The following is a 12,476-nucleotide window of genomic DNA, read 5'->3' on the forward strand; positions in this document are numbered from 1 at the left end:
ATTTTCCTAATTTATTAGACGAAACTCGACGCACCGGAGTGCAGACAGTATGCACTGACTTTAATCGCAGCTATATCACCACACTATAGGCAAGAAAAAAAAATATACATGTATTTCAGACGTAGCATGTAGGCGCATATTGTCTCTCTCGCGTGTGCCGGGACGCGTGGTGTCGACCTCCGGTGCATTAGCTAAGTCCCCATTATCCACGTGTGAGAGTCTCGTAAATTATCCCTCTCCTGCTGGTAGCGTTGGCGCCCGGTGCTGGCGAGAAAAAGACATACGACCGCTTTTCAACCCCTGTCTTTCCCTCTTTCTTCCGTCCCCTGCCTCCAGAAACATCGCAAAAAGGCACCGTATTCCGTACGTGAATTCTTCAACGACGCTGATTCTCGATAAGTTTCCTCCTGCTTCGGCAGTCCGATCAAAAACCTCAACGTATCGTTCACGTTATATCCAGCCAAAACGCATTTGTTAGCTTGTAGCTTGATCTGCTCTGAGTGCTGATTAAAATTAATGAAAATTGGAGTTAAAGTGTGGCCGGTATCAACCGGAAAAAAGGGTAAATGACCAGTGATGGTTAATGAGCCCGAATTCTCTTTCAAAGCACTCGCTAGCCAATATCGGCTAAATTATTAACGAATATATTGTCCGTCAATTACCATTTATGGCCCCCCCTCTCTTCAACACCGCTCACAATTCCATTAATACAAATGCCACTCAAGGGCTTGAAACGTTTCAACATTTGTTCATATAGAATGTCCTGCAGGATATTATAGTTGTGTACCTATTATTAAGTGTTGAGTGCACCTGAGTGCTGCGGGCGAAAGGTAATATCAATTTTTGTCAATATCAGCGGTACTTCCGGTCCGTAAACCCGCCAGCTTCGCTGATTGTTTGAAAGTGGGCTGAGCTGACGAATGCGATGTGAAATCAAACGTTCCAAATATGCAACTCGACATTACGGCTTCCGAATTGTCGTTAACTTGCACGAAAACAAAGTCTTGCTCTTGAATTTTGTAAATTACATCCTTTCGGGAATCAATAAATATATCGATGGTCAATTCTGTAAGACCGAAACTCTTTGGCGAGGCTTCAACGGCGCGACTAACCGCCTAAGAGCTGTGATCTCGTGGTGGTTTATCTAATTGAACTTGTCGGGATTGAGGCCCGAGTCCTTCGTAGCTATCTTATGGAACACAGTCTCGAAGAGGAGAGGACCTTCGGTGACGTGACATCGCCTAATACCCTAATCCCGGTGCCAGAGGCGTTATCTACTCCCGCGACTATAACAGCTAGAGTCCAACCCCGAGCCACCGAACCGAAACTAACACTTGCTAATTAATTGATGGTCTGAAATTTAAATGCACTCTGCAATATCAGCAGCGGTAATCGGTATCCAAACAAAGCAACGTCTATATACGGCATGAGTTGTAATTTCGCCCTTCGATTGGTCAGATTACAGATTAATTTCCAATCCCACTACAGGCTCGGCAAAAACTAGACACGAACAAGTAATAGAAGAAATAAAGAAAAAAAAATGTGAAGAACGGAAAAGTTGCCTTTCGAACGTGTATGGGTACCCATACACATGATGCTGCCTGCACGTGTCCTACGAGGCAGGCAGGGAGTACTGCCGGCGGAGATAGGAGCTGACAAGTTCAATTAGATAAACCAAGGTTCGACTCGACGAATAAGAGGGCTTAGTGTTGCTTGGAGGGATCGGGGGAAGACGCTCCTCAGACCTTAAACCTTAAACCTTAAACCTTAAACCTTAAACCTTCTCAGACCACGGACCCTGGAGTTTCGAGTCTTGAACCAAAGGGCCAAGCGTGGGGCGGCAAAATCACGAGTTAAATCACGGCGCGGGCTTAAGACATTATCACTTTTCTTTGCGGGCCGATGCTTGCACCCCGCATCCCCGACCCCGACCCCGACCCCGAACACCCTCGCCTACTCAAACTTTCGAGCGAGTGCCAGAAGTGAACCAACAGCCAAAGTTCCTCAGTTCCACGGACGAACGATCAGCGGTTTTAAAATCTCCATCAAGGCTGCATCGAATCAATCGATTCACACGGTATCCTCACGGTCATTCAAGCATTCGTCTTATATACATTCTCTGGAGGATAATTCCGTCGATCAATCAAGTCACGCCTAGCAACGATACATCAGCATAACGTGAATTGGCGAAGAAATTTTTTAATAAAATTTCAAACTGTGATCACGGGTTTCTTTTTTTCACCTTGGCAAATTCCTTCCCCGATACTTAAGCTTACCGCGCGGTAACGTTAAGAAGAACGTCAACGCGGCTCGAACGAGGTTTTAATTAATGACGCGGTGGTCCTATGACGGGTGGTTAAGGGTAGGTAGAAAAAAAAAAAATAAAAAAAAAATAAGGAGAAAGTAAAAAGAAAGGGAAAAAAAACCTCTCGAGAACCATATTCTGCGTACGATGGCTACACCGACGTCAGCGGGGGGTCGGCAGGGGACGACGCTGGAAGTTATTGTAGGGTAGCGGGTCATTAATTTGACACAAGAGCGATCGCCTTCAACGGCACCGCGTGATTCGGGCGTCGATAGAAGAATTCCTCCATAAATTACACGCCGATTCAACCCAATCGTCAGATTGCGTGGCGGCTGCCCCCGTGATTACTTCATTTAACCACAAACAATTCCTGCAGCGTTAGAACCCCTCACACCCCGGGTGAAACAACATAGAACGTCATTCATCCCCCGGATGGAAGGCGACGATAAAAATTTGGTAAAATTTTCGCGTTACGTTCCCCAGAAACGTGCGTGTGTGCAGCTGATCGCACAATACCGCACGAAGAACAGTGCTGATCACGCAAATGAGCGGCAAATTGGCAGGCGAAGAAGCTACTGCATGCGTCCCGCTAACTTTCCTGCACACTATCAAGGGTGGCCAGTGTGCATCCCGTCATCTCCCACCCACGATTCCTTCCCCCCAGACCAGTCTTCTCCTTCGTCGCTTCTTTAGCTCGGCCAAGGGGTTGGGTTGGAGCGCGAGTTGCGCTCCGCGTAACGCCGCTGGGGGGTGGACAGTGCGCAGACCCGCCCCCACTTTCCAGAAGGCGAAGCAGAGTCTCGGTGCGCGCGTTTTCGCCGATCCCCACCAGCCGGAGACGCCGATGTACCCCGAGAGCCGTCGAGCACCCCCGACGACCACCCCAAAACCACCCCGACTCATTTTCCCTCGACATAGCACAGTAGCTCGCGAGCTCCCCGTCGAGAAGGGATCCTCAACAACCCCTCGGCGAGGTCGCGACACGTACGCGTACGATCGTAGAGTTATACGCAAAACCTAAACTCATTCTCGTTGATACTCGTGCGCCGGCATCGACAACTGCATCGCAAAACTTTTCATAGCACGATATAAACTTGAACAAGAAGAGAAGAAGAAGAAGAAGAAGAAGAAGAAAAAGAAAGAAACAAGTCCAAGAACAAGCAACAAAGTTTCGCATCAAGTTGTGCGGGTACCGTGAAAAGTTAACTCGCTAATAACCCTGTAGTCCGAAAACTTTTCCGAAAACTGACTGTAACTTATCCAGCACCGCTCTTTATCGCTCCGTCTCTCTTTTCACAATGCGATGATATTATTGTAATAACGAATTCAAACAACGATTTCAATTTACGAGAGAATATACACTCGCTTACAGTAAGTCAAAATTATTACTGCTGTTCAATGTTTGAAAAACAAAACATTTTGTCCAATTTTTATTTATTTATCTATTATCTCTTCTTGTTTATTCATTCGCCACTCGATACGATCAGACCGTAGCTTGTGCCAGTGTGTCGTGGAACGCTTGTTTTTTCAACGAAAATAACTGACAATTTGGAAAATCATCATTTGTGTGCTTTTTTTATCCTCCTGTTTTGACGTGACTGTAATATATATAAAAAAAAAATAAAAAGAAGAAAGAAATTCAATTTCTACCTTGACGAGTTGTTGGTCAACCGCCAGCGTATAATCTACGTCATGTCCGCGGTGGTTAAAAATTTGTTCGAATAAATAAACGATTGAATGAAAACAAACAGGGAAAACCGGAAAACACCGATGTTAGTACGCGACATGCATAGTTTACTCTGGAATGTTTGTGTTCCAGGGTGGAACTGACCAGTGTGCCGGGTGGACAGAATGCAATGGCGCACCTTAAGAAACGGAAGCTGGAAGCCGAGACCGCAACTCCAAAGCCAAAGCAGCAGCCTCTAAACAACAAGAAGGTGATCGCTCAGCAGAGCGTCTCCCAGGACCTGATGGAGGCCGCCGACACGGCGGCTAAACGTCGTAGAAAAAGCCTACGAGACGAAGAGGTTCGGAAGCAGATAGAGATGGATGCCTCGAAGGTGATTCCGCTTCCGCAAAAGAAGCGGGTTTTCACGACGAGCAACTCGGGAAGCCCGGCGAGGAAGACGATAAAAAATTCGGAAGAACCCGAGGACGACGAGACGCTGATTCGGGAGACAGAAGCGGCCCTGAAGAGTTTGTCGGGAAGCTGGCCTGGTCCACGCGGTTCGTTTTACCAGCGCGGCAACTCCGACGAAGACAAGTACGAATCGAGCTTTGAAAATCTGTTCGAAGAGAAGAAAGAGAACCCAAAAATGTCACCGTCGTCACTATCGACGTGTTCAAACGCAAGCAACGAGGCCGGCTGCTCCTTGAAGGATGTGATCACGTTGCGAGGTCAGCAGGAGAGACGCTCACTGCAGACAGGAAGCAAGCATCAGCATCAGCACCATCAACAACAACAACAACAACAACAGCAGCAGGTACTGCACCAGAATAAAAGTAGAAAAGATCTTGAGACGATGTTGAAAATCGAAAACGAATATGGCACTGTTCAGTCTCAGGTTGGTCCCGGCGTTGGTCAGGTTCACAACGAGGTGAAGAGGTCATCCGGGGGTGGGAGTGGTTCCGGTGGTGGTGGACGTCCAATTGGCAAGGACAGAAACAGCAGTGGTCATCAACCGGCGGAAAAGTACTCGCGATACGATCCTCCGGATTTCAACGAGCTCGTGGACGACTCCTCGAACGAGTTGGAGATCGACATGTCGGATCCGGCCGCGGATAAGGAGGACGGTGAGCGGGATAAGACCGACGGTAAGGACAAGGAACGACCCCCGAAGAGTAACGCATCGCCGCAGCAAAACACGGCCAGGCAACAGCTCTACTCGAGTGGCTTCCACCAGCGTTCTTACAACGAGGCTAAGATCTCCTCGAGCGGCGGTGCCGCGTCGACGACGTCCCCGTTCTCCACCGCCTCCGCCTTCCGGCCCCCGAACACGGAGCACTCGAAGGTGGCGGCCGTCAGCCGCGGCGGATCGTCGAGCACCGTGGCCCCCGTGACCTCCATTCCACCCATCGGTCCGTACCCAGCGGCCGCGACCTTCGTCGGCTATCCACCGGCCGGACCGGTACCAGTGATGCCGGTCCCGCAGCCGCTGGCCGGGATGTCGACACCCGGCGAGGAGAAGCACGGCTCGACGGTATCTCTTCTGCAGTTAAAGTCACCCAAGGACGACGTCCAGCCACCCCGAGAACCCCAGATGCCTCCCACGACCGCCAAACCTCCCGGAATAACTGCGGCACCCAGCCCAGACCCGAATTCAAAACAATACACCATTCTTCAGCCGGCAGGCGTTGGCTCGAGGGCTGCGAGTGCGATTCAGGACATCGCGAGAGAAGGTGTCGTCAGTGTCGCCGCTGTCAGCAGCAGCAGTAGCAGCGCAAGTCCTGCCGTTGGCGACGTCTCGACCACCACCGGAAGTGGACAGCCGGACAACTCTGTGATGAAGTTGGCCGAACGACCCGCGACCTTCGACGGCATCAGGCCTGGTATGTCGATGTCACCCTCGAGCCTGAACAGAGGTGAGTTTTACGCATGTTTTTCAAGGTTACGTGATCCGAGAGCGGTGAGAGCGAAGTGTGACGATCGAACAAACTGTTATTTCGAGAACTCTGAGTTAGTTAGTAGAAAGTTCACCAGCGACCGCGAGTTGAAAACGGTGGGGTTGCAAATCGTGCGTTACGGCTTGTGAAAGTACAAAAGGCATTTTCGGCTCTCCCTCTTTCTCTCTATGGTCTGTCTGTCTCAGTCTCTCTATAAAGTTAGGGGAGTTAGGGCAGCGCGGGAAAATCAATAATTACGAACCGAGGGGCGATGACTCAAATGGTGAAATCAAGGTCTCGAACCAGAATTATTTTATCCACCATGAGCCGCTGCACCGTTGGCTCATCATTTTTCCCGCTCATCCCATATCCTAGTATCGAATGTCTTTGCGAAACTCGTTATACTTATCACGCGGCTGGATTATATTCTTTTCAACAGTACCCATCCTGTGGCGAGAGCTGAAAAAATTTTTCCATATCTCAAGATTACAATAGTGAAATTTCATAATCGAAGAAACCGCCGACGCTTTCTCCCTAGTTTTTTATATACGATATTGAGGGGTTCGGTATGACAAGTAGAATTCGAGTAAATTTCGCGGTCTTAACGGGATGACGGAACGGATGAGCTGGTTGTCGGGAGAAATTTTGGGTTGATGCGCGCGTCACACGTATAAACCACAGCTGTCAACGGTTCAGAACGTGACTAGAATCTCTACCGTCACCCCTGTAGTCTGTGGTGGGCCGAAAGCTGCCTTATTACCACCAACCTGTCTCTGTTATTACTCGGTATTACACGATGAATTTTACGTCTCTAAAATCACGCTCGGTTACAAATATTACAACTTGATATCTAACAACCCCTCATATTTTCTACCTTCATTCTCTTTCTTTCACACTCTATCTCTCTCTCTCTCTCTCTCTCTCTCTCTTCTAATACAGTCACGCTATCGTGCCAGCCAGTGTAATAAATTCGCAATTCGTTACCAATGGTCGTAGTGAAATTCTGACCAAACGAAAAATCCTCCGACGTTTACGCACATTTACTGCCAACGATCTAACGTCACTAATTTACTGCGCGGGTACTTAAACCTTATACGACCTCCCCCAACCCTCTGCAACGTTACCGTTGTTGCTTCGCAAAAGTTACCCGAATGCATAATAATTAACCTAAAAAAATGACGTTTGAATTACCCGTAGCGGTACAAGTTTATTTTTTTATTGCAGATACGTACGTACATTGCATACCTATGTATACTAATATTACAAAGAGCTCGGTTGAATCGCTCACTCATTCGTTCGTTCGTTCGTTCGTTCGCTCGTTCGCTCGTTCGCGGTGCCAGGGGGTCTTTTGCGGCGGGTCACGTCGCCGGATTTATTGATAGCGGTTTTATAGCGTGTCAACACGCTCTTCGACGAAGCGCGTGCACACGCGATTTTCACAGAAAATCAAATAACGTGTGCGCACTGTAACCGTGAAAGTAACCGTAGAGCGGCCGACGATCAACGCCACGCACAGCTCAAAGTACCTACACCCCGTCCCACCCCCGTAGCGCCATTATACCGACCTATACCTTCTAGCTTCCTTGATACACGTAACGCGTTTTATAAATCCACCTAGGCCATTTTTATGCCGGTGACCCGGTCATGCTAATCAACGGACTTACTTTTCGGATCCCTTTAAACCCTCATAACGTATTGCCTACGTACTTAATTACCTTCCATCGGTACAAAGTTAACGTAATCGTCTAGTTTATACACTATGAAATTATTGAATGAGAGATCTTTTTTTTTTCTTTGCTTTAATTTTATTCAGAGATGGGATATTTATTGGAGGAAAAAAATCTGGGTGAATTCGATTTCCGTGATTATCCGTATTAACAAAAACAACAACATTTTTAATCTATCTTGAAAACTGTCGAATAACTTTGCTAGAAAAAAAAAAATCTCCACACCCATCCGATTCTTCCCCGAACCTAAAAGAATCCTTCAAAATGATGTAAGTAAATTCCAAGACACTTTTCAATGATTTGTAAAAATTTTAAATATACCCAACGCAAATGACTCAACTGATGCAAGCAAATTTTCACCTCAGTATCCCGAAGGTACAACGTGACTAAAAGTTTAAATAAAAATTTGGATGAAATAAAACGATTTCCTATCGAAAGTGAAGAAGAATGGATATAGAAAAGGATAGGAAGAAATAAGGGTAAAAAGAGAAAGATAAAGAGAAAAAGTCGGCGAAGTGCGGCACGCGCCCCGCGGCTCAGCAGGCCGTATAAATAAAACAAGCGGAGTGTTTATGTACACCTCGTGACGGTGACCCTCGCATGAAACGGGAACGAAATAACACAATTACACACCGCTCCCTACATTTCCCCCTTTGGTTTTCCGCGGCGCGTAATGTGGCTCACTCTCTCCCTCTCCCTCTCCGTCTCTCTCTCCCTCTCTCTTGAGGTTCTCTTTCCACCCCCGATAGCCCCGGTAGCTGGTACCTACTCTCGGTCGCTCTCGTAGTCCGGAAAAAACGGATTCCCGTCCGCAGCTCGTTACAAGTCTATTCAGAGACCGGCGCCTGAAAGAACAGCGTGCAGGCTAACCGCGTGCCGGAATTCATTTAGCTGACCGGAACCATTACCCTTCCCCCCCTTCCTTGCTGCTCGACTTTTCCAAACTCGAATGTTGAAGATCCGACGCCTCTTGATCAGACGATCCCCGATCGCGTGGGAGTCGGCGAAACAGATTTTTCTACAAGAAAAAAACTGACTTCACCCGGCGTGTAGACATTTCGTCGGTTTCGATATGAGCCGAGCATTTTTCTCTCTGTTTTTTGCCGTTGTTGTTGTTTGTTTGTCTTTTTTTTAGTTTACTATTCTTTTTCTACCTAATTTCTCGAGAAAAATCTTATAATAAGACTCACGTATCGCAGGTCCATCCATTTCGTTCGGTACGACCCCCATCAAACTCCCACTCTAAATAAACCATGCCGCTAATGACGTCACGTATCGTAATCCAATTTGCGAAGCTAGACGGAGAGACGAGGCGAGACGAGGCGAGGCGGAGGGGGAATATGGACGAGCTGGATATGTACCTAAGCAGGGATCGACGAGCGGTTCTCTCTCCCCCTCCCTCCCACCCTCACTCTCTCTCTCTCTCTCTCCGCGACGCGAAATGACGCCCTGATGAAGTTTCGCTCCTGTGAACCGGGCGCTGCCTTAGCCTTAGCCAGCTTGCCTTAGCCTCGCCTTAGCCTCGCCTACCGCCGGGCGAAGACGTCGAGGGGATCAGGTCGGCGGGTATCCGAGGGATTAGTAGATCTCAAAGTTTATAAAAGTCCGTCGGGTCCATCGGAAACCGCCCCTTCCCTCCCTACCTCCCTCCCGACCCATACGTGACGAACCTACTTATGCGGTTGTTCGGCGAGGTGTGGTGGAGTATCCGAAACCGGTTGATCCTGGACCTTTACCGTCAACGGAAGCGAGTGAAAACCGTGGAAAGACCAATCGGTGGACTCGGTTGTCCCCATCATGCATATGCTACTTACCACTCCGGTCGACGGCGCGACGGTTGGGCGAGGTGGAAACCGACTTCCTTTGTTTCGCCGCGGTGGCGACTCCGGAGACGGTAATCTCGGGGCTTAGATGCGGGGACCGCGAAATCCCGGAGGCTATTCACAAATACGCAACACGCCGTAGGCGCGAGGAGGAGGATCGAGGACGGCACGCAAGCGGATCGAGAGATCTCGTGTGCACGGCAGTAGCGAACGATCCCGCAACCACCATCCTCCTACCCCCTTTCGGAGGACCTCGACGATGGCTTATGGTATACGTACACCTACCAAAGCCGACGAGCCGCGGGGTCCCTTCGGGAAAAATGCAATTACACGTCGAGTCCGTGAATGGAGGGCAAATTGCACAAATTGCCTATTCACTCGCCATCGCTACCTACCTACCGGGAGATCCGCGGGATTTTCGCACGGTTGATCGACTAATTAATGGCATGAAAATACCCGATCCGATCAATGGATCGTAATGTTTCTCGTGGATGTATACATTTTTTATCGCGCCTTATTTTCTTGCCTTTCCTTGGGTTTGTGCTTATACTTTATGGCGAGACGTTGAACTAATAGCTCTGGCGGTAAAAGCCTCTGTCTAAGACTTTTCGCACCGCGGTTAATAAGAATTATGTTTTTAAGTAAATAATCGAAAACCGAATCGGACAAATAATCGGAGGCCAACATCTCGAACGGTAAAACCATCAAATTGCAAGCACATTTTGTAGAATGATTTTTTTCTTCCTAGGGTACGCGATATTTTCTCACGTAATATTTTGTTGCGCTGGTCCGATGATTTTTGTTTTTTTTCAATTAAAAAAATTTGGAAAATCTGCATTTCACAATCTTCACAAAAAAGTATTCACAACTTTTCTCAAAACGGTAAATGTCAGACCAGTATCGCTGATCGAATTGCACCCCGACTCACGCTGATCAGACTTTGTAATATTTCCCGTCGTTTCCAAATTTTCTGATTACGTTTTATCAACGTAGGAATAGGGGAGGGGGGGGGGACGTGAAAAGGCGGCATCGCCGTGGGGTTAACAAGACCTTTAATGGTAGCGAGGAGAAATCGTTCTTGCTAACGGTCGAGGTGTGCGAAGCGTCCCAACAGCCCCGACCGAAGCTTTCGGAGGCGTCGGTTGCGCCGTCGGGACGCCGGACACGTCGCTTGTCAACTATTCAATAGTTAATTTCCATTCAAATACATGCGCCACCGGTGGGGGGGTCTACCAACGCGTAGCCCGGACCTTCATCTAAAATGAATGCCGTTCTACGAAGCTTCGTCGCCTCCCAGCTTTCCGCACCGCGAACCCTGATCACCTCACCACATCTTCGTATTTCACACCTACAATACGCGCGTTCATAACGCGTGGTTCGTACCGATTTCGCACACCTAAGATAAGTGTACCAGTTGTTGACACGTTTAGACCCAGTTATACGCAGGTCTTTAAGAAAAAAAAATATTTTTTTCAGCTGCATGGGATGTTTTTGACATATGTTATGTTTTTCAGTTTGCTGAATCCAAAAATTACTTCCATCTCCCTCCATCACGTACAGTATTCTTGCAAGATACAAGATTTTCGCATAAAAAAAAAGCATAACAATAATGAGAAAACTACCATTCTATTACAATGAACTAAACAATGTTTCTTATAAAATTAAACAAACAATATCTTTACGAAATGTATTCAACATTCCGTCCTCATTTTTTTTCACCTACGAAACCTTTCCTTCTTCTCTTTGAACCTTTCCTTATTTGAACAATAAAAGACTCAATAATTGTGTTTACACCAATCTTACCTTACCCGCGTATAATTCGCCATGATCTTTGACTCTACGAGGGGAAACATCGTTTGAGCAAAGTTACAAAGTGAGGGAGAAATTACAATTATCGTTCTATCGCGACTAGGTATACACATGCCATCCCATGCGGAATTCGGCACAGCCGCAATAACAACGATAACACTGCAGGGTTTGATTTGTCGATTTCTGGGTTACAGAAGGCAACAAGTGCCCGACGCCGGGCTGCACGGGCCAGGGTCACGTGACCGGTCTATACTCACACCACCGCAGGTAAGCAATTATCGGTCATCAACCCCTCACTCAATGATAATTAGTTAGTTATCAAGTGTTCGGTCCAGCTCACGTGTAACTATGACCGCGTTGCTAATTTGCTCGTCAAGCGGGCATTCATGAAGTTCCTTGCTGCGTGACACGTAAAACGCGTGATCTTTTTTTTTTTCTTTTTTTTTTCTATAATTCAATTTACGCAATGACAATGCTTAATTTGAAATCGTTTACCCAAAGTAAATCATTGATTTTCATATTTTGAGGATTAGATCCGTCAAACGTACGATTTTCATTCATATTTTCATAAAATAAAATCACCTGCATATTTTATATCCGAACATTCGTTTCGTTACAGCCTTTCGGGATGTCCTCGTAAGGACAAACTGACGCCAGAGAGTGAGTATATACACGTTTATAAAGATTGTTATTTTTCATTCTTAAATGCGTAGTGCAACCGTCTATTCTGTTCATGCAAATCACGCAGTTGCAACGAATTTTTTGCATATACAATATTACACCAGAAAAAAAAAAAAAAAAAACCAAACGCGGAGCAAAGAAATAACTAAACGTGCGAAAAAAGAAAATACTCTCTTCGCTCTTCCGTATACATTTTTTTTTCTTTTCCTTTCATCTGTACATTCAAATTCTTCCTTTTCCTTTTCTCTCCGACTTTTGTCTCACTATATTCTATACCTAGTTACACTTTCTCGCCAAAATTTCATTGCTCCGACGATTCTGATATACGTACGTACACGTATATATATGATAAAAAATTAAATAAATGAAAAAAATTATCTGATTTGCGTAGTTGTAAAATACATGTTAATTAAGTCTGCATATCACGCATATTACATACGAGAATTGACATGAAATATTGTATGTGTTTATCATTTTGTGCTTTTCGTTTGCGGGGTAGAGAGCTTTATTTATTATATTGCGTTATAT

General features: G+C 46.7%; 1 protein-coding gene and 1 long non-coding RNA gene across 4 annotated transcripts in view; one reads left to right on the forward strand and one right to left on the reverse strand.

The window, feature by feature from the left end:
- LOC124305936 (uncharacterized) overlaps positions 1-12,476 on the forward strand; it is a 261,707-nt gene that overhangs the window by 230,514 nt on the left and 18,717 nt on the right. For all 3 annotated transcript variants that reach the window (XM_046765969.1, XM_046765967.1, XM_046765968.1), the window contains 3 exons: positions 4,125-5,887; positions 11,462-11,534; positions 11,887-11,927. In XM_046765969.1, coding sequence (XP_046621925.1) covers positions 4,125-5,887; positions 11,462-11,534; positions 11,887-11,927 — 1,877 coding nt within the window. The remainder of the gene's footprint in view (positions 1-4,124; positions 5,888-11,461; positions 11,535-11,886; positions 11,928-12,476) is intronic.
- The window catches only part of LOC124305945 (uncharacterized), a 120,175-nt gene that overhangs the window by 80,621 nt on the left and 27,078 nt on the right, over positions 1-12,476 (reverse strand). The window lies entirely within an intron of this gene.

The sequence above is a fragment of the Neodiprion virginianus genome, chromosome 5 (genome assembly GCF_021901495.1).
Source record: "Neodiprion virginianus isolate iyNeoVirg1 chromosome 5, iyNeoVirg1.1, whole genome shotgun sequence".
NCBI classification, from domain to species: domain Eukaryota; kingdom Metazoa; phylum Arthropoda; class Insecta; order Hymenoptera; family Diprionidae; genus Neodiprion; species Neodiprion virginianus.